Below are 19,637 nucleotides of genomic sequence, written 5' to 3'. Positions count from 1 at the left end.
ATGCTGGCAACCTGCCGTCATCAACTCTGCTGTCGCTGGCGATCGCTCCTGCCGCGTTCCTACAGCCGAGCAGTGGGTCCCGACTGCCAGACTCCATCTCCTTTGCCAGCTTTACCAGACGGACAACAGTGCCACGTACAGCCCAGACCCCAGGCATCTGCATTCACATTGACCTCCATCTCATCAAACTCTCCCAACTCCTCACAGCTCGTCGTGCGACCCCTCCCTGTCCTTCTCGATCCCTTTCCGCGACGCCGCCCGCTCCTCGCGGTTGATCTTGCGCTGCTGCCGCTCGAGCTCTCTGTGGTGCTGCTCCCAGAAGATGCGCGCAGCCCGACCATCCTCGGTCTCCTTGACCAGCCGCGCCTCGATGGTGAACTTGATGGCCTTTTTGCCCTCCTCCAGCAGCACCCGGCTGTGGTCTGTCGCCCATGCCACCACGCACGTGTCTTTTGCCCGCGATGCCAAGTACTGGGACATGTCCGAGAAGGCCTCTGTGAGTTCGCGTCCTGTCAGTCATTTCTCCCTAATGTGCACGCGCACGCGCACGCGTACGCTTTGATGCCCAGGAACACTTGCCTTTGCATTTCGCCCCCTCAGCCACCCACAGCGGCAGGAACTGGTACAGCTCGCCCGGCGCCGTCACAAGCACCTTTTCCTCATCCGGCAGCGCCATCACGTCCTCGTCCAGCCCGACGGTGTCTTCTGGCCTCGGCCCGCCGGCCCTGCCTCCAGTCAACGCCTTGGGCTTCCTCAGCACCCTGAAGAAGTGCCGATTCCGATCTTCCTCGGTGCTGCTCTCGTTCTCGATCCAGCGCCGCGCCAACTCCGGCACCTCCTTCCAGTCTACCATCAGGATGTCGCGCTCGTTTCCCTTGACGTTGACGCCGTCCCAGCTGCCAGGATACACGCGGCCCGTTGCCAGCGCCCGCACCGCCTCCGCCCAAGGGGACATTCCGGCCGGCGGGGTGTGGTCCAGGTCCGAAAACTTGTACTGCTGCGCGGGGAAGGTGACAGCGTGTCGGCACAGCTCGGTGAACTGCATCAGCTCCGAGTTGTCGTACGGCCATGGTTTTTCCCACCGCCAGCCCGACACCGTACCGTGTGTTGTGATATCCCAGTTGAACGAGCCTGCGGCTGGTGTTATGTACAGGCCGGCCAGGAGGGCCACAGCGGCTACAGAGACGATATCTGCAAACCACATTTTCTTTTTCCCAGGATTGTTTTGGAATTTGGGGATAGCCGTGACTGATTTACAAACAGTTGCCTTGGGTTCGCCGGCCCAGATATAAAGGGGTTCCTCCGGCGCTCCCGAGTGACGGCATTTTCATCCAACAGAAAGCCAGGATGATTGGACAAATTAATTCAATTTCCGGCTCATCGCCCACGAACGGCAATCCATGGCCGGTCATGCCTCCCCGTCAGAGGGCAGCATTTGTTACAGGCTAATCTCGACCGTCAAGTTGCCGGCAACAGAACACGTGTCTTCACTCTTAGCGGGCATCGCCGCGCCTACCCATCTTAGAGATTGGTCGTCCACCAATCCCTTTCTACCACACCAACCTTGGCGTTTCGGGCTAGCTACCTACCTAGCTATCAGCGGGCTCCTCGTATTCGGTGGTGCGCATATCCAAGTATCGAACACACCACGCCGGTTGCGGCGGGATCCTGCCGCTCCGCCCGTCGTCGCCGCCGTCAAAGACGGGCGGGGTCTTGCCGCCGCCGCCGCCGCCCAGCTCCGGAAGGATGTCGAGGGGGAAGTTCAGCTGGCTCCTCGGGGTGGCGAGGACGAGGAAGCGGTCAAACGTGTTGGGCTGGACGCAGCCGGGGACCTGGTCAGAGATGCCGGCCTCGATGAAGAAGTTGGTGCCCTCGTTCCGGTCTAGCTGGATGGGCGCTTCGCCCTCTCGAGGGTACATCCTCCCCGCCTTCCATGACGGCTCTAGGTCGAGGAGTTCAACGTACATCGCCCCGAATGATGTGTTGCTCACTTCGAACCCCAGGCACCGCCCCTCGACCATGTCGATGGAGCCCGGCTGTGGCAGCGGCTGCAACCCCCGGACGCTAGGACGGCTGTCGAGGCTGAAGGGCCGCGGGAGCGGGGGAGTTACGCCCTTTTCCAGGAAGCCGATCCTGCGGACCTCGAGGCCGGCCGTGTTCTCCACGTTATCAATGGGCAGGTTGAACAGGTTATAGAAAATGGTCAGGTGCGCCAGCCGGGCCAGCAGGTCCCCTACCGCAGGCCCAACCTCGACGCTTGCCTCAGAATCGCCGGGCTTGAAGGATACGACAAAGCTGCCGTCGACCCGGACGCGGACCGTAAAGAAGGCTTCATCGGTATCTACAACCTGGACCAGCTTATTGTCCCGGCCGATGCTGTCCCGGACCTCCTGAACAGTTCGGTCGAGCGGCCCGGGGCCTTCGCCGGCCGCCGCAGACAGGACCTTCACCCCTCTGGGCTGTAGGACGTGCTTCTTTAAAATGTCGCGGACGCTGACGGCCACGCAGCCGACCTGGACCTTCTCGGGCGCCGCGCCGCCGCGCTGCAGCAGGGAGCGCGCCTCGAAGTCGTCAACAGTTTTCACCTGGCACGTGGCCAGGGGTGCGCTATAGTCGGTCAGGTTGCGGAGCAAGCTGCCGGCTGGGTAGATGGCATATTCGTCATCCACAGCCACGCCATGAGCGGCGCCGGCGTCCAGCATCACCTTGACCTTGGACGCGCCCAGCTCCTCGACGGCCCGTACGAGCACGGGCGGCCGGGGGGCCGGTTCAGCGCTGAAGAAGGCCCTGTCGCCCCGCCCGCCGAACACGACGTCCTGTACGGTCTCCAGGTCCCTGTCTGGATGGCTCTTGAGCCGACCGGCGACGAGGTTGGAAACCACGTCGCAGCTCAGTTTCTGCAGCCCGCCGGGAAGGCGCTTATCGTTTACGACGCTGGCCAGGCAGGTCGTGAGCAAGCCCTGCCTGACCTCCGCGTCTTTCGGCACCTCCCACGCCTTCTGGCTGGTACGGCACGCGGCGAGGAAGCTGAAGCGGTCCGACGCCGTCATCCAGTGCCGCACCACGACGCCGCCGCGGCCCGGGTCGCCCGGCGCCGGCGGCCTCCACGACTCCTCGAGCGCCCCCGCGGGCCCGATCGGGTCCCGCTCAACGAAGGCCGATGGCGAGGCGGCGTCGGTGCCCCGAACCCCTTTGGCGATGTCGTCACCGTCGCGCGTTGCGCCGCCCGAGTGGCAGCAGTCGAGCACAAAGGTGACGGTGGCGCCCTTGTCGGTGATCTGCTTGAGCAGGAACGCCACCTCGACGTCGCGCAGGTAGTCCAGCTTCGTGCTCCCCGCGACTGGCAGGACGAGGCACTCGTCGTACACGTTGCGGCCCTTGATAGTACCGAACCCGGTGGGGAGGCGCGTGCCGTGGCCCGAGTAGTGAATGTAGATGAAGTCGCCCTCGGCGGCCTCGCGCGCGAGCTTTTGGAAGGCACCATGCACGTTGTCGAGGGTCGGCACAAGGACTTTCGGCGCCGATGTGGGCGACGTGAGCTTGGTGATGTCGGTGATGCCAGCCGCCTCGCGCAGGAACGCCTCGGTGGTGGCGACGTCGGCGACGCACCCTTTCAGGTCCTTCATCTCGACGCTGTGGTACTCGTTGATTCCGATCAGCAGCGCCGACCTCTTTCCGCCCGTGCCTTCTGCCATTGTTTCCATTGTCGAGTGCTCCTTGGCGTCTTGACCGCTGAGCTTGGTTGGAATTCTGGAAACGGTGCAAAACTAAAGGTATGCTTGGAAATAATGGGCGACCAAACATTTGGACGAGAGGCTGACATTTCGAGCCGAAGCTATTTGATATACGGGACATCCCATAAGAACGCACCCGAGATCGCTAGCCGAAGGTGTCGCCATCTAGTCGCACGTCGTGACTCCCAGAAGGAACGGCCCGCTCCGGGTTGCCATATACGGACATTCCGCACCTAAGCACCTCACTAGGGACCTTAACCAAACTTTTTTGTAGGCCGGCCTGCCGTCGATTTCGGGGTGGTGGCTGCCGTGAGACAAACCCCGCGGCGATGGCGGCTGGCTGAGTTCGGTCTTCGGCTGGATGCATAGGCCGGCTAGAACACACTAGGTATCGATCTCCGGCCATGTTGCGCGGCTGCCGCCCACGGCGTTGCGGGGGTGGCCAATGAGCTTGGTTGGCGCATGTCGTACCAGCGGACAGCGCTGCATCAGGGCAAGCTTGGAGAGGCATCCGAGCTGAAAAGCCTGCGCCACTCCGAATGCTAGGCTTGTTTGCGTGCTTGCTTTTGAGGGTTTGACGCAGTGCCCGGAGCGGCATGCCCAGAACGGCATGCCCAGCGGGAGTCTGGAACACACCCTCGCGGGCAATCGGCATCGGAAAACAGGTGACTGGCTCAAGACGCATCAAAACTATTAGTCTTGGCACATTAGTGCCGGGGGAGCTGCGCCGCCGTGCAGCAATGACTTCACGATTCCGGTCCTACTGTAGATCGCGCCTCGGCCGTCTGGCGGCCTTGCCGCCGTGGGACGAGAATGGCGTCGTGGCGGTCTCGATGCCCATCCCGGGGGCGGGCGGCGGGAGCTGATTTGACAACTACATTCTAGTCTCGATGCAGCCATGCCCAACGCTGCACCGCGCCAGGAATGGACGTACAAGCCCACCGGCGAACGGCCGTCTGGCAGAGACAGACGCACGCGCGCACATGTGTACGTACGGTCATACGGACTTGGCGGCGGAGATGCACCTAGGTTCGTATGGGCTATGTGATACGCAGCACGACAAAACTCAGTTGCGGCCGATGCGGGGTCAACTCGGGCTGGGGCTCCTCAGGCCGGGCATAAAAGGGGCAGAATGAGAAGCCAGAGAACATCCAGCCCAGGCTGGCCTTGATTCCTTGGTCATCGCTTTCTGGGCTGAAGGGATGACAACGTAGACCCAAGCCAAGCTGTACTTTTCAAGCCTGCTATCATTGAGCCTACCCTTCCTTCACCTCCGCCATGGCCGTCGACGAGAACCAAGCCAAGCACGCCTTGGTCAGCTCCTGGTTCCTGGGGCCGCGGGCGGAGAACTTTGACATCCTCAAGAGCCTCTTCGGCAAGGTCCTCGACCACCAGAAGGATGCCAGGATCAGGCTCGCCGAGGCCTCGGAGGACCCCATCTTCATCACCAAGGAGATGGAGGAGCTCGAGATCTACAAGGCGAGCGTCGCGAAGCTCAACAACGACATGAGCGAGCTCTCGCTCGGCCTGGCCAACCACTCGGTTCCCTTCTGGTCACCCCGGTACAATGCCCACATGAACATGGACACCACCATGTCAAGCATTATTGGCTGTACGTAAAAGAGACACCGAAGTTGCGGCGGCACATCTGGATGAGTGCTCGCATCTGATTGCGGCTGCTGACGCGTCCCCGGCATTGCAGATATGTCTGCCATGATGTACAACCCGAACAACGTCGCGCTCGAGGCCAGCCCTCTCACGACGGAGCTCGAGAAGCAAGTCGGGGAGGATCTCTGCCGTATGCTGGGATACCCTCGCAAAGACCCCGCCCCCTGGGGCCACATTGCCTGCGTATGTCTCCTGGACGCGCTTCTCCTGGACGCGCTTCTCCCCTTGAACCACAGGCTGGTCCGCGTCGTCCATAATCGCTAACAAGCACTCGCTGCCATTCAGGACGGGTCCGTCGCCAACCTTGAGGCCATCTGGGCGAGTACGTGGCGACTCTCCCTCTCTTGTGCTTTTTTTACGGGAGTGGCACTAACGGATGGTTCCGTGAACAGTCCGGAACCTCAAGTTCTACCCCTTGTCGCTCAAACGCGCTATCCAAGAGGGCCAACTCGGGTTCCTCGCCGACGTCGAGCCGGCCTTTACGGTCGAGAACTGCAAGGGAGAGACGAAGAAATTTCTCGAGTTGACCGAAAGCGAGCTCCTGAACCTAAAGCCCGATACAGTGCTCAGCCTGCCTACCATCCTGGCCGAGAAGTACTCCATCACAGCCGCCTTCCTGGCGGACGCTCTCAAGCCGTACCTGATCCAGACTACGGGCAAGGACAAGCTGGAGAAACTGTATGGAATTAAGCCCGGGAGGTTCATGGTCAGCGCTACCAAGCACTACTCTTGGCCCAAAGGTGGAGGTGAGTTTTGTTTGCCACACCCTCTCTCCCTACTGTTTATCGCTGGGAAAACAGGACAATTTACTGAAACCACCAACCAAGCCATCACGGGCATCGGCTCCGAGGACTTTGTCGACGTCAGCGTCGACAAGGAGGCCCGCATGAGCCCGACGGCGTTGCGGAAGCACCTGGACGACTGCATCAAGGATGACGTGCCCATCTTTGGCGTCGTTGCCATCATGGGTTCGACCGAGCACGGCGCCTGTGACCCACTGGCCGAGATCGTCGGGATCCGCAACGAGTACCAACGGGACCACGGCGTCTCCTTTGCCATCCACTGCGACGCCGCCTGGGGCGGCTACTTCGCCTCGCTGCTGCGCGAGCGCGTCGAGCGTGGGCCCGCGCTGCCCTACGTGCCGACCATGCCATTGAACCCCTACACCAAGTTGCAGCTCGAGAACCTCAAGCACGCCGACAGCATCACTATCGACCCACACAAGTAGGTGCTTTCCCCTCGAATTCTTCTTTCCTATCCACGACTAACCCACACTCCCCAGGTCCGGATACATCAACTACCCGGCCGGCGGGCTCTGCTACCGCGATGGTCGCATGCGGTACCTCGTCACTTGGACCAGCCCCATCGTGTTCCACGTGGGCGACGACGCCGAGAGCATGGGCGTGTACGGCGTGGAGGGTAGCAAGCCCGGCGCCGCCGCCGCCGCCACATGGCTGACCCACAGGTCGCTGGGCCTCGACAAGGAGGGCTACGGCAGGCTGCTGGGGGAGGCCATCTTTTCTTGCGCAAAGGTCTGTTTCCCTTTTGTTTTCTGGCGTCGCGGCAGACTGCGGCCCAAAACTAAACATCTCCGCCGCGCTAGCTTTATTGCCACTGGGTCACCATGGCGCCGCCAGAGGCCGACGACTCCCTCATCGTCGTCCCGCTCATCCGCCTCCCGTCAGAGAGGGACGGCGGCGATGTGGCGGCCGAGAAGCAGCGCATCCGGACCGAGATCGTCGGTTGCGAGAACAAAACCATCGTCGAGAACGAGAACTCGTGGAAGCTCATGTGCGAGCTCGGCGGCGACCTCATGATCAACGCCTTTGCCTGCAACTTCAAGGTTAACGGCAAGGTGAACCAGGACGTGGTAAGTATTTTCCAGGGTGTCAGACGCCTTCCACTACCGGCTTCGCAACGCGCTGACGGCCTTTTTCTGCCTGCTAGGGAGAAGCAAACTACCTGAACCAGTGGATCTTCTCCAAGCTCTCGGTCGCTTCCAAGAAGGACGTGGTCGAGGAGCGGCCGCTCTTCCTCACCTCGTCCGTCTTCAGCGAGAAGGCCTACGGCGAGTGCCTCGAGACCTTCAAGGAGCGCCTCGGACTCAGCAGCAGCGACTTCCGCGCCCAGGGCGACATGCGCTTCCTCGTCAACGTGACCATGAGCCCCTGGCCCACCAGCCCGGACTTCATGACGTCGCTGGCCAAAGATTTCAAGAGCGTGGCCGAGGTCGGCGTCAAGCGCGTCATCAAGCGCAACATGCTCACCCCGGACATCCACGGCTTCGTCGCGCAGGGGCTGGACAGCCTCTTCTTCGTGCACATCCCCATGTTCAACATGGCCAACCACCGCAAGCAGCTCGTCATCGCCGCCGACCTGCCGGCCGACGTGCACGCCTTCTACAAGGAGCAGCGCCGCGCCAACCCGGGCGCCGTCTACACCGTCGCCAACATGGAGCCCGACAAGCTCGACGACATGCTCAAGCCCGGCGCGACCACCAAGTGGCGCCTGGACCTGGGCATCCCCGCCGACGGCGCCCAGCCGCTCAAGAAGGACTTTGCCCTGACCAACATCCGCGCCGTCGTGAACCAGTCCATGGCCTACCCCGCGCTCGACCGCGAGTACCCGCACAAGATGCCCTTCTACCTGTACGGCAGCAACGCCGAGATGCACCTGGACCACGTGCTCAAGACGGCGCCCAACGCGCAGATCAGCTTCGACCAGGTCAAGGCGAGCCTGTCCCCGGCGCTGAGCGACCAGCAGCTGAGCGGCGGCGTGGTGGCCGTGCTCGACGACGTGTTTGAGAGAAGCCTGCAGCCCTTGTAAGTTTGGCTCCTGTTCCCCCCCGCATTTCGTTCTTGTTCTGGTCTGACGGGACACGCAAAACAAACACAGGCCCCTCGACGAGGACTCCGGAAGCGTCAGCCTCGGAGCCCCCGGCCTGTCGCTGAAGCCCGAGGTGACCCACAGGGCGTCCGTGTACAAGACGTACGAGGAGTACAAGAGCGGGACGGGCAAGCCTATCGCCACTGGGACCGTCAGCGTCGGCGACACCGTGTTTGCGGACTGGGGCGATGTCAACATGGACCCCGCCGAGCACCATTGATGTTGATGCTAGCACACGAACTTCATGGCTTCACCTATCCACGTTGGGGACGGGGTGGCGGCTTGTGCCTTTTGCCAGATAGCAGTTTCGAAATTGAAGAGCAAAAAAAATAAAAGTAGAGACATGCGGGCTCCTGAAAAGGCTCGTCGGCCTTGTGAATTCATTGTCGCTATTGTAGCGTAGCCCGGGATGGGCGGCAGGCCACGCCTTTGCCTAGAGATGGCCGGGTACGATTAGCGTTTTGTGACCACAGTCGTCCGACGAAGCCCACATTAGTTACAAAGATGCCGACGCATTGCAGAACACAGCTCCCTGTGGTTTGTGTCCTTGACCCATATGCCGCGGTTCCTGCTGATGGTCGGGATGGACCGTGGCAAGCCTGCCGGCGACACATCACGTTGTTCTCTGGACCGGCGCCTATCCCGGCGCATGTGAATAATACAGTTTATTGGTGAGAAAGAGTGGGAAGTGCCCTCGGGCGATCATGTGCGTTGTGCTGGCGCGAGCAAGACGATAGGCGGGGACGGCCGGGTTTGGGTATAAAGGAGCATCTTCCTCCCATCAAACGGACAGGAAAACAGCGAAAAGTCAAGCATACTTTCTCCTTGGCTCATTTCTAACCATTGATGCCCAACTGTGAGGCCTGAGTTGGGTGTCCATATTGCCACCAGCCCGTCGCCTGCTGGCTTGCTGGACGACAAGCAAGCTCGACTTGATTCACAGCCGTTTCTTTTTCAGCAACATACCAAAACAAAACCAGCAGAATCAGCAAAAAAAAAAAAATGGCCCCAAGCCTCGCGACCGCCTACCGCGACTCGATGCGGCGACACCGCTTCGGGTACGCGCTGCACGAGCCGGCGCTCTTCACGCGCCTGCGGCCGGGAATGCTGGGGTACCTCGACGACGAGTACCAGCGGTGGCACCCGATCCTAGACCTCGTCGACGAGGCCGCCGTGAGCGCCGCCGGCTACGGGCCGCTCCTTCCGGGCGGGGGCCAGCTGCGGCCGAGCGAGCCCGACGCGCGCCGGATGGGCCCTCTCAAGTCGGAGCGCGTGGCCGAGACGACGGTGGAGCTTGGGACTGAGGTCTCGGGCCTCGCGACGGCCGGCCTGCCCGTCGGCGTGGGCGGGGCGGTGCGCTACAGCTCGTCGGGCGGCTTCGGGGCCGTGCTGCTGTGCGGCGGCGACGTCGTGTCCGAGGGCTTCGACTTCCGCGACCCGTTCCGCGCCTGGATTCAGCGCCACGCCAAGGCGCTGTTTGCGGCCTACCCGGACGCCAAGAAGCACGGCCTCTGCGCCGCGACGTGGACCTACTCGTCCGTCGACGTCGGCATCGCCACGTGGGAGGACAGCAAGGGCAGCGCCGTCGTCGGCTTCAAGGCCGGGGTCGCCGGGGTCGCAAAGGTCGAGCCAAAGGTGTCGTGGACGCGGGGCGCGTCGACGGGCGGCTGGGCCGTGTGGAAGGACCAGAAGCGCGTCGTCTTCTTCAGCGGCGTCAGAATCAAGCCAGGCCTCTTTGGGTCGACGCGCGAGCAGCCCGAGAAGGACTGGCGCGGCGCCGACGACGGCTTCTTCGTCGAGGATGAAGAGGGGGGTTCCTACAGGGTCGGGGTGGAGGAGTTTGGAGACGATTGGGGTCTGATTTGCAATGATGGAGTGGAGGAGGAGGAACCTGCTACTGGCGATGATCAAGAGAAGGCGTAGATTGTGAAACTATCAGACGCCGAAATGGACAAATGGAACCCACAGCGAGTTCATAGTCGGTCTCGGTCCACCCCCGACCGTGCCCTTTCTGTCCCCATCGTTTTTGTTTCCCTCGCCTTCCTCCCTTGATACTGATGCCGCTGGCTTTCCACTGCCACTGTCTTTGACGTCAGCACCGCCGCCGTTTTCTCCACCGGCACCGCCGCCCGCCGCATCAACCCCCTCGCAATCTGGCCCTCTGGTCTCGGTGCGAGCTTGGACATCCCTCAGAGCCCTCAGCGCCGAATGAAGCCCGCGGTGGACGGCCGCGTCCGTCCTGCCCTCTTTGCTAATGGTTTCGTAGAACCTGCGCGCCAGCTCGACGCAAAACGGGTCCGACACGGTCCAGAGCGTGCCGACGACGTGGCGGAAGCCCGCGAGCTGGCAGGCGTAGCCGAGGTGGATGCCCTCGTCGATGAGCCCCAGCACCTCGTTGGCCGCCGTGGAGCAGGCCGAGAGGTAGGCGAGGAACGGGGGCTTCCTCTGCAGCTTCTGGTCCCTGAGGTCATCGACCGTCAGCATGCCGTCGTCCTCCCAGTCGCGGAGCACGAGCGCGCTCTGGGAGGGGTCCGACGGGTCCGAGACGCCGTGGCCCGCGAAGTGGAACATATCGCAGCGGCCGAGCTGCTCCAGGACGTCGGCCTTGCGCTCGGGTGGCTTTATGAGCGTCGCGTTGAGCGACGGGCAGAGCTCCTCCAGCATCGCGGCCTCGCGCTCCGCATACGGCAGCGGCGCGTATCCCGGCGTGCTTTTCATTGACACCAGCAGGGCTTTGATGGGGCTGGTGTCACAGCATGGTGTCCTCCCAAGGCGCCCCGAAATCAAAGACTTGAGCGATGAGCTGTACGACGACATGACCCGGTCGAGGGCAGTCTCCCCGGAACGCCGAGTGTGGTAGCCGGCGGCGTGGAGGGGCAGGGAGCTGAGAGGGCCAACAGGAATCCACCACATGTGTGGCCACGCGCTGTCACCCGGAGGGAAGGGGCTACCGAAGCCGAGATTGTCAAGTACGGGCTGCACAAGGACTTCCCAAAGCCACTCCAGCGTCGACGGCAGCATATCAGGTTTACCCTGCAGCCACTTCCTCCTCGCTTGGACGTCTTTAAGGCGCAGGAGTGGAAGCTCGAGCACCTCGATGCCGTCCTTTCTGACGATGAAGGCATCGCACCGGGCCGAGGACACGTTGACAACGACGGCGGGACTGGGGTCAGCCGCCTCCATCATCTGCTCCGCGGTGAACGGTAGCAAGAACCTGTCAAACCCCTCCTCGCTACGGATTTTTGTGAGCAGCGCTTCAAACTCCTTCTCCGCTCGGCGGCGTAAGTGGCTCTGGGACTCCCACGACGCCGTCGACCGCACGACACGGCCACCGGAATCCAGCATATCCCGGAGCCTGGAGAACTGTGCCTCCAAGTCGGGATGCTTCTCCCTGAGAACCGACAGGTCGGTTCGGAGATCCAGGAGAAGACCTGAGATGATACTCCTCCCGAGCTCCAACTGTTGCAGGGCGTCTTGGGCTCCCCTCTGCGCATTCAAGGCCGCGGCCGCGGCGGAGGCACCAATGCCGGCAAACCGCGCGAGCATGTGCTGCTTGTTGGCGTTTTGCATGTGTCGGGGGCTCAAGGCGTGGAGGAGATTGACGGCGTGCTCGATGTACGTCGACGCTTCCTTCCAATGCCGCAGCCGCAGCGACCCGACGGCGGCGTCGGGGCAGTCTTTATCCACGGCATCCGGAGCACAATCCTCGGCCAGAGACTCGGCGATTTCGGCAACGCGGATCGCCGCGTGGATTCGTACCGTGGTCGGAGCGTTGCGGTTGATCCACGCTTGCCGGAAGGATTCCTTGGACCGGTCCAAGTCGCCAGTGTCGCCAGTGTTGCTGCCTTGCCGATACCGCGTGCGCAGCAAATCCCCTAGGCCGAATTCCAAGGTTGCTCGGTCGGGATGGCTTTCTGGGAAACCCCCTTCAACAACGGAGCTGAGAACATCGATGGCCTCGTTCAAGTAAGCAAGGTCGGTTGAGTCGTCCCAGTCGACATCCCTGTGATCTTGCTCGTATTTCACCTTGAGAACGTTTGAAAAAGCGTTGGCCACAACCCCCCGCACCAAAATGTCCTTGGGATCAACTGCCACCGCCTGCCTGCTCAGGTCTATTGCCTGTCGAATGTCATCAGAGGACTTCGCCCCCATGGTGAAACGCGTAGCAAAGAAGCGGCTGACGCCGCAGAGCCAGATTGCTCGCTCTGGGTGATTCTTCGGGGCGAGGACGAGAACTCGCCGGCCGTGGGCGATGGCACCGTCGAGGTCCTTGATCCCTTTGGTATACTCTGCCCTTTCTGCCAGCCTCAGTGCTAGATTGAATAGCTGCGGCAGACGGCCTGGATCTTCGTCCGGCATCAGGTCCACGGCCATCTGCGAGTACTGAATGCTGTCGTCCAGGTCCGTCACAACGCCTTGTCGCTCGAAGCGGGTGCCCAACAGGTTCGCCAGATAACTCAGGCCAATGAGGCGATCCTCGTTGCCCTCTGGGTCCGGGATCCGCGGCACAGAGTCGGTGAGGGTATTGATGGCGCGATCTATGTCGTCCGGATCCCCCGTCTGCTCGAACCGCCTCCCCAAAACCCTCGCGAGGGTGTTGAACGCCAACGCCGCCTCCCGATCCTCGCCTTTTGCCCTTGCCGTCTCCGCGGCGGACGCGGCTGCTGCGACCGCACGCTCGGCGACACCGAGCTCATGCGTGTGCTCAAACAGCTTGCCGAGCGACATGGCGAGCCGGTTCAGAAGGTCCGCCGCGTGAGAGAAGTTCTTGGACATCCCCTGTGTCGCCTCCTCGGCTGCCTCGACAGCCCGTTTGATGTGCTTGACGTCTCTCGTCTGCTCGTACCGCTCCTGGAGGAGCTTGTTGAGGTTGCCCAGGACAAAGCGCCGCGTTCCCGTCCCCGGGAGGACGGCCGCGACGGCATCCTCAGCGAGCGCAACTGCCCTGTCCATGTCTTGCGGATTTCCCTCGCGCCCCATCACCAAGAATCGGCGACGCAAGGCAACGGACAGGTCGCTCAGCAGGCTAGCGGTGGATGCGTGGCCTTGCGGGACGGCTAACAAGACGCGGTCGCTGACCTCGATGAACCGGTCAAGGTCTTGCAGGGCATGGGTCTGCTGAACCCGTCTATCGAGTACGTCAAGAGCATTTCGGGCAGCATCGATCGCTTCTTCGAGCTTCTGCTTTGCACCAGGCTCATCGGGGTGCTCGGAAACTGTCTCCACAGCCTCGCGGATATCTTCAACAGTCCTTTGAATCTGCTCTTCGGATACGCTCGGCGCATCCATGGTGTTTGGCGAATTGCGAAGCCTGTCAGGCAACTAGCTATGCCCTCGGCTCGTGGACAAAGAGAGGAGAGGCCGTGGCTCTATTTGATTCGAGACGCAGTTGTGGTAACTGCACCGTGGGCAGTCCACGATCCCAGCCATACGCTAGCTCTGGGGAGCCAAGCGCAGGAGTTCCTTGGAATGTCGAGCGGTTCAGCTGCCTTGAGCTGCTAGGTAGCCCTCTCCCCTGGTTGGTGGCGGCAGCGGCGGCAGGCCTCTCGTCCGGGACGGACATGGCAAAGTTTGCGGACTCGGAAACGTGCAGCGCGAGGCGTTGCTGGCCGCGAGGGGGAAATGGCTGCGCATGCCGCAGGAAGGTGATGGTGGATGTGATTCGGCCGCTGAGCATCCCTAGCGCGGGCGTGGTGGCCCTCTAGCGTCGATGCTGGCTTAGCCATATGCAATCCACCACGGGAAGCTGGAAGAGGAAACAATTGACGTCCATCCCTCCAAACTTCATGGCTGAAATCCAGGCCGAGTTCTCAGTCAGTTAAATTCGACGTCGTAACTTGTTTAGCGGCCGGCCGTGTCCTAGGCGGTGACGGCAAGGGCCGAGAAAGGGAGGCAACGGAAAGAGAAAAAAAAACCAATGAAAACTTTGGTAGGACCGTGGCTCCCAGGACAGGAAATCACTATCTCCGCTCAACGTGGCGTACAACGATTGTTGTAATCTTTGGGTCAACTCCTTGTATTGTGCCCAAGGCCGGAAGTGATGTATTTGACGAGGGTACATCATGTGCAGCGTTATATACAGCAGGTCCATCGTGTAACGCCCATTCCACCACTCTCCCGCCCGTGGCCTTACGGTTCAAGAGACCACAGATCCCTTCATTCGCCGGGGGCCCGCCCAGCGCCTCCCAGGTGCACGTCCCCAATCTGGACCCAACAGAAACAGGAAACAAGAAAAGCGCTCGCAGGCCGTTGCCGAACCTCGAGGGTAGCGGGTTTGGGGCCCGGCTCATTAACAGCCGCCACCAACGGGGCGGGGCGGGCACTCCCTGGGGGGATCGCTCGGCGGCGGGAGCCTCCTCTGTCGTGCGACAATGACGGCAGGCTCAGAGCTCAGCCCGCGCTTTTGGACGGCGACGTCGGTCTAGAAGGGCACACATGGCGGGTTAGCCAGATGAGGTGACAGCGACGCCGGCGGCAGGCTTGATTATCTTACCGTCTCCTGCTGCATGACAGGGGCGGCCAGCGCCAGGCCAGCGAAGAAGAGGACGGTGGAGAACTTCATGTTTGCGGTTGTTGCTTTGTGATGTGTGACTGTGGTTGTCGTTGTCGTCGTTGTTGAAGTGGAAGTAGAGACGGTGTAGCTTGAGGGAGTGAATGAGGATGAGGATGAAGAAGTAAAAGAGGCAGATGTTGAGGTCGTGTACTCTGGCTTTATACAAGTCGGCTGCTCCTGTTAGTGGCGATGGCGAGTCGAGTTTCCCCTTTACATCTTGTTAAACTTCGAGGCGAGGCTCTCGTCGACACCGGTGATCCTTGCACCTGTACATGTGTTGGTGTTTCGGGCTATCGGCCGCGTCCCCAAGGGTGAGACTCCCCGCCTTGCTTGCACCGGCGTAGTGCTACCATATCCCAAGAGCCTGGGATGTGCAGCGTGGCTAATTTCCTAATTGAGAAGCGAACGCCACAAAAGGGAACCTGCCAAACCTAAAGCTTAGCCGTCGTGTGGCATGAGCATGCGGGGATCTGGGGAGAAGCGAAACTTTCCGCCCGCCGACTGTTTGCCCCAGCGCACCTAGTCGAACAGTGACAGCCCGTAGGGGTTCTAACTATAGGAAGGTCTTGGGGCTTGGAGGCTATGGGCAGGCCTTGGAGGTGCTCCTGCAGCTGGACGCTGGGCCCTGCTGCCAAGCCAAGCCAAATCCGACCGACCGGATGTACAGGTTACAAGGATATTAAACGTTATGACCACTAGAATTGTCGCAAGCTGTTCGTTACAATACATTGATTCCTACTCACGCCCGGATCAAAAAAAAAGGGGACACTTTTCAATCGGTAGTGGTGTGCACTGGGGCAAAAATTGAAAAGTATCTCGTTTTTTTTTATCTGGGCGTGCTACTACAAATTGTGCATTGAAATATGTACCCCTACCCCCTTGCTAATACCCTGGCCGACCCCCCTTGTTGGGCCCACAGCATAACGTTTAATATCCTCGTAACTTGTAGAAATGCGGTGCGGTGCACGCTCCGGGTGTTTGTGTGCCGCCACTCAAGCTTCACGTCGAAACAGGAGGTGGTCAAGGGGCGATGACCGGGGCTATGGACTTGTCAAGAATCTGCAAGACTTTCCTTGCCACAGATGATTATTTTGGTAATGCTTCCTGCCATCCCGCGGCCATGCCCGAAAGACACGGGGTGGTCCCTGTTTGTTCGCCCCAGGTCATGGGATGGTCTGCGGGCGAGCCCGGGCGTTGATGATAAAAATGTGCTGTGGCTGACGGCCGTGTGTGTGGCTGTGTGTGGCTGGGGCCAAAGTGGCTGAAGCTGAATAGCGGGAAATTCCTGCCCCGGCAGCGTCACTTTCGCTTGCGGTCCGGATGCCCTCGCACCCTGGCTCCGTAGACACCTGGAGACCAACATTATGCCCGGCTCCGACGCGTCTTTAGTTCCCGCGGGCTGTAACTACTTGGATTTCACATGTCAAGGAAGGAACAAGATAACGAACCCGAACAAGCCGGCCAGGTAGGTGTCCAAAGGCGCCTACAAAAGAAAGCAGTATGCGACATTTTGCTGGCTATCGCAGCCGACACCAACTGGGGACACGACCTGGGGCCACGTGAAGGCCGAGTGCGGCACTGGAAGCCCCCCGGCGGACCCTTGGTGCGCCGTCACCTTCCTTTCCGGGGGATGCGAGGCGGGTATGCACAAGTCGGCACATCAATCGGGCGATGAGATCAAGGCGGCCGTCGCACTGAGCCCCGCCGCCCAGCCGTTGGATCCCACGCTGCCGCGGAGCCCAAGTGCGCCCAAGCTGCCAAATGTGTGCCCTCGAGGTCGCTGACAAGCATCGTGGCTATCGTGCGTGTGGGGTTGGCGTAATTTCCTGCGTATTGCGTATGGCGGGGCCCGGTGGCATCTCGACGGGGCCATCGCCGGTTGCGGGAGTATGTGCTTTGATATTGACCTGCCCGGTCACGTTTGTATCGGTGTCGGTAGTTGACCGCCACGATGAGACGGTGGGCGACGGCACTGACCCTGGGCTGGACGACATGTGCCGCCTTGGCCGTGGGAGTGCCGCCCTCGCTATAAGAGAGCTACCCCTCTCTTTCACCATACCGGGCCGTTTGTTGTTGGAGATCAGCCTCGCTCGCTTGTCCCTTGCCCTGTCTCGCAGCTCGTACTGAGAAAATCGCAGCCATGCATGCCCTCAACGCCTTCGGCCTGCTGGCCCTCCTGGTCGGCTCGGCCGCCTCGCGCAGCATCAAGGATGTCACCACCCTCAAGCCCATCCCCAAGCGCCCCGCCGCGCTGCAGGGCCTTGACGACGGTGCCGCCGTGGCGCCGTCCACCAGCGTGAAGCTCGAGTACGGCCTCGACGCCAAGCCCATGGTCGAGGTCAAGCTCGACATGGCCAAGCCGACGGTGCTGCTCGAGGAGGTGGCCGACGTCGTCAACGTCACCTGCTCCGACGGCGGCCTCGCCGTCGAGTTCAAGTCGAAGCAGTCCTTCCTCGACGCCGTCGCCGCCTGGGCCGGCAAGGGAGACCTGGTCTTCTTCACCAACCACAATGGCGCCTGCGACAACGGCCTCGAGCGCGGCATCTACGAGGTCAACAAGTTTGAGGGCAACGCCGAGAAGCTTGTCGTCAACGCCAGCGCCGCCAAGAAGGACGTCGCCTCCACTGCCAGTATGTTCCACTCGCTCACACCCCTTGTATCTTGCATCGACCTAGTTCTAATAAATGATAAACAGCCCACACCACGATCGAGTTCAAGGGCGTGCCCGCGGCCAAGCAGCGCCGCAGCGTGGCCAAGCGCGACCTCGAGTCCCGCGCCATCACCATCGATGACAAGGGCCTGACCATCGGCGGCAGCATCGGGCTACCGGCCGGCATGTCCATCTACTCGTTCCCGCCCTACCTGTCGGTCACGGCCGACTCGGCCAAGATCTCGGCCGCCGTTACCTTCTCGGGCAAGGTCGACTACGACGTCTTCAGCGGCCAGTTGAAGCAGCTCTACATCGACATCGACTCCAATATCGATGCCGAGATCGGTGTCACCATCGACGTGACGGCCTCGTACCGCGACAGCTTCGCCTACTCGCCCGGTCAGCTGAGCTACATGATCGTCGACGTGCCCGGCATCATCACGCTCGGCCCCGAGCTCATCTTCGGCATCGGCCTCGACGTCGACATCGGCGCTGGCGCCCGCGTCAAGGGCACCGCTGGGGCCGGCCTCAAGAACGGCCGCATCCACATCGACTTCCTCGACCAGGCCAAGATCACGGCCACGCCCTGGACCCCGACCCACAACGCCGGCCTGGACCTCTCGCAGCGCGCCAACGCCAAGGCCGACGCCTGGATCGACGTCACCTTCCAGCTCATCGTCCAGGTCCTGGGCGGCGTCGTCGACATGACGGCCGGCCTCCGCGCCCGCCCCCGCTTCAACAACGACTTCAGCTTTGCCGCCTCCCAGACCATCGGCCCGGACGGCAAGGTCAACCAGCCCACCGACGGCCTGGCCTGCGCCCAGGGCCTGAGCGTCAAGAGCGACTTCTCCTTCAGCCTCGAGGTCTTTGTCAGCAAGCTGTGGAACAAGAACGTCTACAGCACCCTCATCCCCATTGCCGACAAGTGCTACACCTGGGTCAAGGGCCTGTAAGGGGCGTGCTCGCTCTAGGTGTGTGGGGGCCGTTTGGTCCTTGTAGCTGACTGTGGCAGGTTTGCTCCTGTTCCCGGTTGTCAAGAGATATGATTTGTACATGACCCTTAGTGTATATATTTCTTTGTGCCGTAATTTTCGTACCATGACCACACCAACCCAACGTAGTCCCCTTACGTGCGTCAATGTGATCTTCAACTCCCATCTCTGACCCACCAAATGGTCTTACTCAAGCGATCCAGGGGCTTGCCGTCACCCTCGGAGCGACGACGTTAACGCCGTCGCGGCCCTGGACGTCGCGCCGACCCGCTTCCGACCCCTTGATGGCGGTGATGGTGACCGGGACGTTCGTGGGCTGCATGCTGCTCATAAAGGGCTGGGCAACGGGAAAGTTGGGCACGGTAAAGGTCTGGCCGCCGCTGATGGAGATTTGGGTCTGTCTGACGCCGTTGGAGCCCGTGCAGACGGTCCCGGTGCAGCTGGCGTCGGCCCACCTGTCGACGGCGTCGCAAGTCGTGGTCAGCCGCATCCCACGTTGACCAATGCGGTCCTCAAGTCACTCAAGATAGGGGGAGGGGGGAAACGCACAATGTGGAAATCGCATAGACGGTCCAGCCGGGGCTGATGACGTTGGTGCTGGTCGTCGTCAAGTCCTGGCGGTACCGGACGGTGGACGTGCGGATCACGGTGACAGTGAGGCCGTGCCAGAAGCTGGCCCCGAACCCGCCCTGGGTGGCGTCAGCGCCCTTTGACAGCACGTAAGTGGCCGCCGTCGCGTCCAGGCCCAGGATCTTGCCGTTCAGCGGGCCGGGCGTCGGCCGGAACACCGGGTCTGGGTGCAGCGCTAGGTTGACCACGGGTCCCTGAGCGAGCGCCGGGCCGCACAGCAGGCACACCGCGAGGGCAGATGAGGAGATGAAGTTTGCGAGCATTTTCGGGGTCGGCAGCGATCGCAAGGACAGAAGGTAGTCTGGCAGGCGCGAGGGTTGGATCTAGCGACCAGACTATTCTCGCTGGATCAAAACGTATCGCAGACCTTTATACGCCAGGAAAAGCTGTTTGTTCCGACCTCTCTAATGTCTCATTGAATCTTTGGAGTCCGAGCCCTCGCATTCGACTGTTACACCGATAATTACATGCGCCGTAGGACGGCGGCCAATAAACAGACAAGTCGGCCAATGAAGGTTCCCTAG

General features: G+C 61.4%; 9 protein-coding genes across 9 annotated transcripts; 3 read left to right on the top strand and 6 right to left on the bottom strand.

Moving 5' to 3' along the window:
- Positions 1-145: 145 nt before the first annotated feature.
- GGTG_07477 (hypothetical protein) lies at positions 146-1,218 on the bottom strand. Its single transcript, XM_009225301.1, has 2 exons — positions 556-1,218; positions 146-494 (listed from the first exon to the last, which is right to left on the bottom strand). Exons 1-2 carry the CDS (start codon positions 1,202-1,204, stop codon positions 202-204), a joined length of 942 nt encoding a protein of 313 aa, XP_009223565.1. The 5' UTR covers positions 1,205-1,218; the 3' UTR covers positions 146-201.
- A 371-nt stretch (positions 1,219-1,589) lies between these two features.
- Positions 1,590-3,695, bottom strand: GGTG_07476 (hypothetical protein; the record flags this gene model as incomplete). Its single annotated transcript, XM_009225300.1, has 1 exon — positions 1,590-3,695. The coding sequence occupies one exon, from the start codon at positions 3,693-3,695 to the stop codon at positions 1,590-1,592; it is 2,106 nt and encodes a 701-aa protein (XP_009223564.1).
- On the top strand, positions 3,017-8,648 carry GGTG_07475 (hypothetical protein). Its single transcript, XM_009225299.1, has 10 exons — positions 3,017-3,773; positions 3,836-5,346; positions 5,437-5,585; positions 5,688-5,724; positions 5,795-6,148; positions 6,230-6,626; positions 6,685-6,934; positions 7,006-7,272; positions 7,350-8,224; positions 8,298-8,648. Exons 2-10 carry the CDS (start codon positions 5,013-5,015, stop codon positions 8,506-8,508), a joined length of 2,874 nt encoding a protein of 957 aa, XP_009223563.1. The 5' UTR covers positions 3,017-3,773; positions 3,836-5,012; the 3' UTR covers positions 8,509-8,648.
- A 411-nt stretch (positions 8,649-9,059) lies between these two features.
- GGTG_07474 (hypothetical protein) lies at positions 9,060-10,323 on the top strand. The gene has a single exon (XM_009225298.1). It carries the CDS (start codon positions 9,291-9,293, stop codon positions 10,209-10,211), a length of 921 nt encoding a protein of 306 aa, XP_009223562.1. The 5' UTR covers positions 9,060-9,290; the 3' UTR covers positions 10,212-10,323.
- Positions 10,224-13,577, bottom strand: GGTG_07473 (hypothetical protein; the record flags this gene model as incomplete). Its single annotated transcript, XM_009225297.1, has 1 exon — positions 10,224-13,577. One exon carries the CDS (start codon positions 13,575-13,577, stop codon positions 10,224-10,226), a length of 3,354 nt encoding a protein of 1,117 aa, XP_009223561.1.
- Positions 13,578-13,614: 37 nt separating this feature from the next.
- Positions 13,615-13,965, bottom strand: GGTG_07472 (hypothetical protein; the record flags this gene model as incomplete). Its single annotated transcript, XM_009225296.1, has 1 exon — positions 13,615-13,965. One exon carries the CDS (start codon positions 13,963-13,965, stop codon positions 13,615-13,617), a length of 351 nt encoding a protein of 116 aa, XP_009223560.1.
- A 330-nt stretch (positions 13,966-14,295) lies between these two features.
- On the bottom strand, positions 14,296-15,124 carry GGTG_07471 (hypothetical protein). The gene is made up of 2 exons (XM_009225295.1): positions 14,782-15,124; positions 14,296-14,709 (listed from the first exon to the last, which is right to left on the bottom strand). Exons 1-2 carry the CDS (start codon positions 14,848-14,850, stop codon positions 14,578-14,580), a joined length of 201 nt encoding a protein of 66 aa, XP_009223559.1. The 5' UTR covers positions 14,851-15,124; the 3' UTR covers positions 14,296-14,577.
- Positions 15,125-16,157: 1,033 nt separating this feature from the next.
- On the top strand, positions 16,158-18,642 carry GGTG_07470 (hypothetical protein). Its single transcript, XM_009225294.1, has 2 exons — positions 16,158-17,471; positions 17,537-18,642. Exons 1-2 carry the CDS (start codon positions 16,982-16,984, stop codon positions 18,442-18,444), a joined length of 1,398 nt encoding a protein of 465 aa, XP_009223558.1. The 5' UTR covers positions 16,158-16,981; the 3' UTR covers positions 18,445-18,642.
- On the bottom strand, positions 18,486-19,633 carry GGTG_07469 (hypothetical protein). Its single transcript, XM_009225293.1, has 2 exons — positions 19,033-19,633; positions 18,486-18,938 (listed from the first exon to the last, which is right to left on the bottom strand). The coding sequence occupies exons 1-2, from the start codon at positions 19,374-19,376 to the stop codon at positions 18,674-18,676; spliced, it is 609 nt and encodes a 202-aa protein (XP_009223557.1). The 5' UTR covers positions 19,377-19,633; the 3' UTR covers positions 18,486-18,673.
- Positions 19,634-19,637: the final 4 nt, after the last annotated feature.

Source organism: Gaeumannomyces tritici (genome assembly GCF_000145635.1).
Source record: "Gaeumannomyces tritici R3-111a-1 unplaced genomic scaffold supercont2.4, whole genome shotgun sequence".
NCBI classification, from domain to species: Eukaryota; Fungi; Ascomycota; class Sordariomycetes; order Magnaporthales; family Magnaporthaceae; genus Gaeumannomyces; species Gaeumannomyces tritici.
The sequence above is the reverse complement of the archived record's forward strand: the minus strand, read 5'-3'. Positions and strand labels throughout refer to the sequence as shown.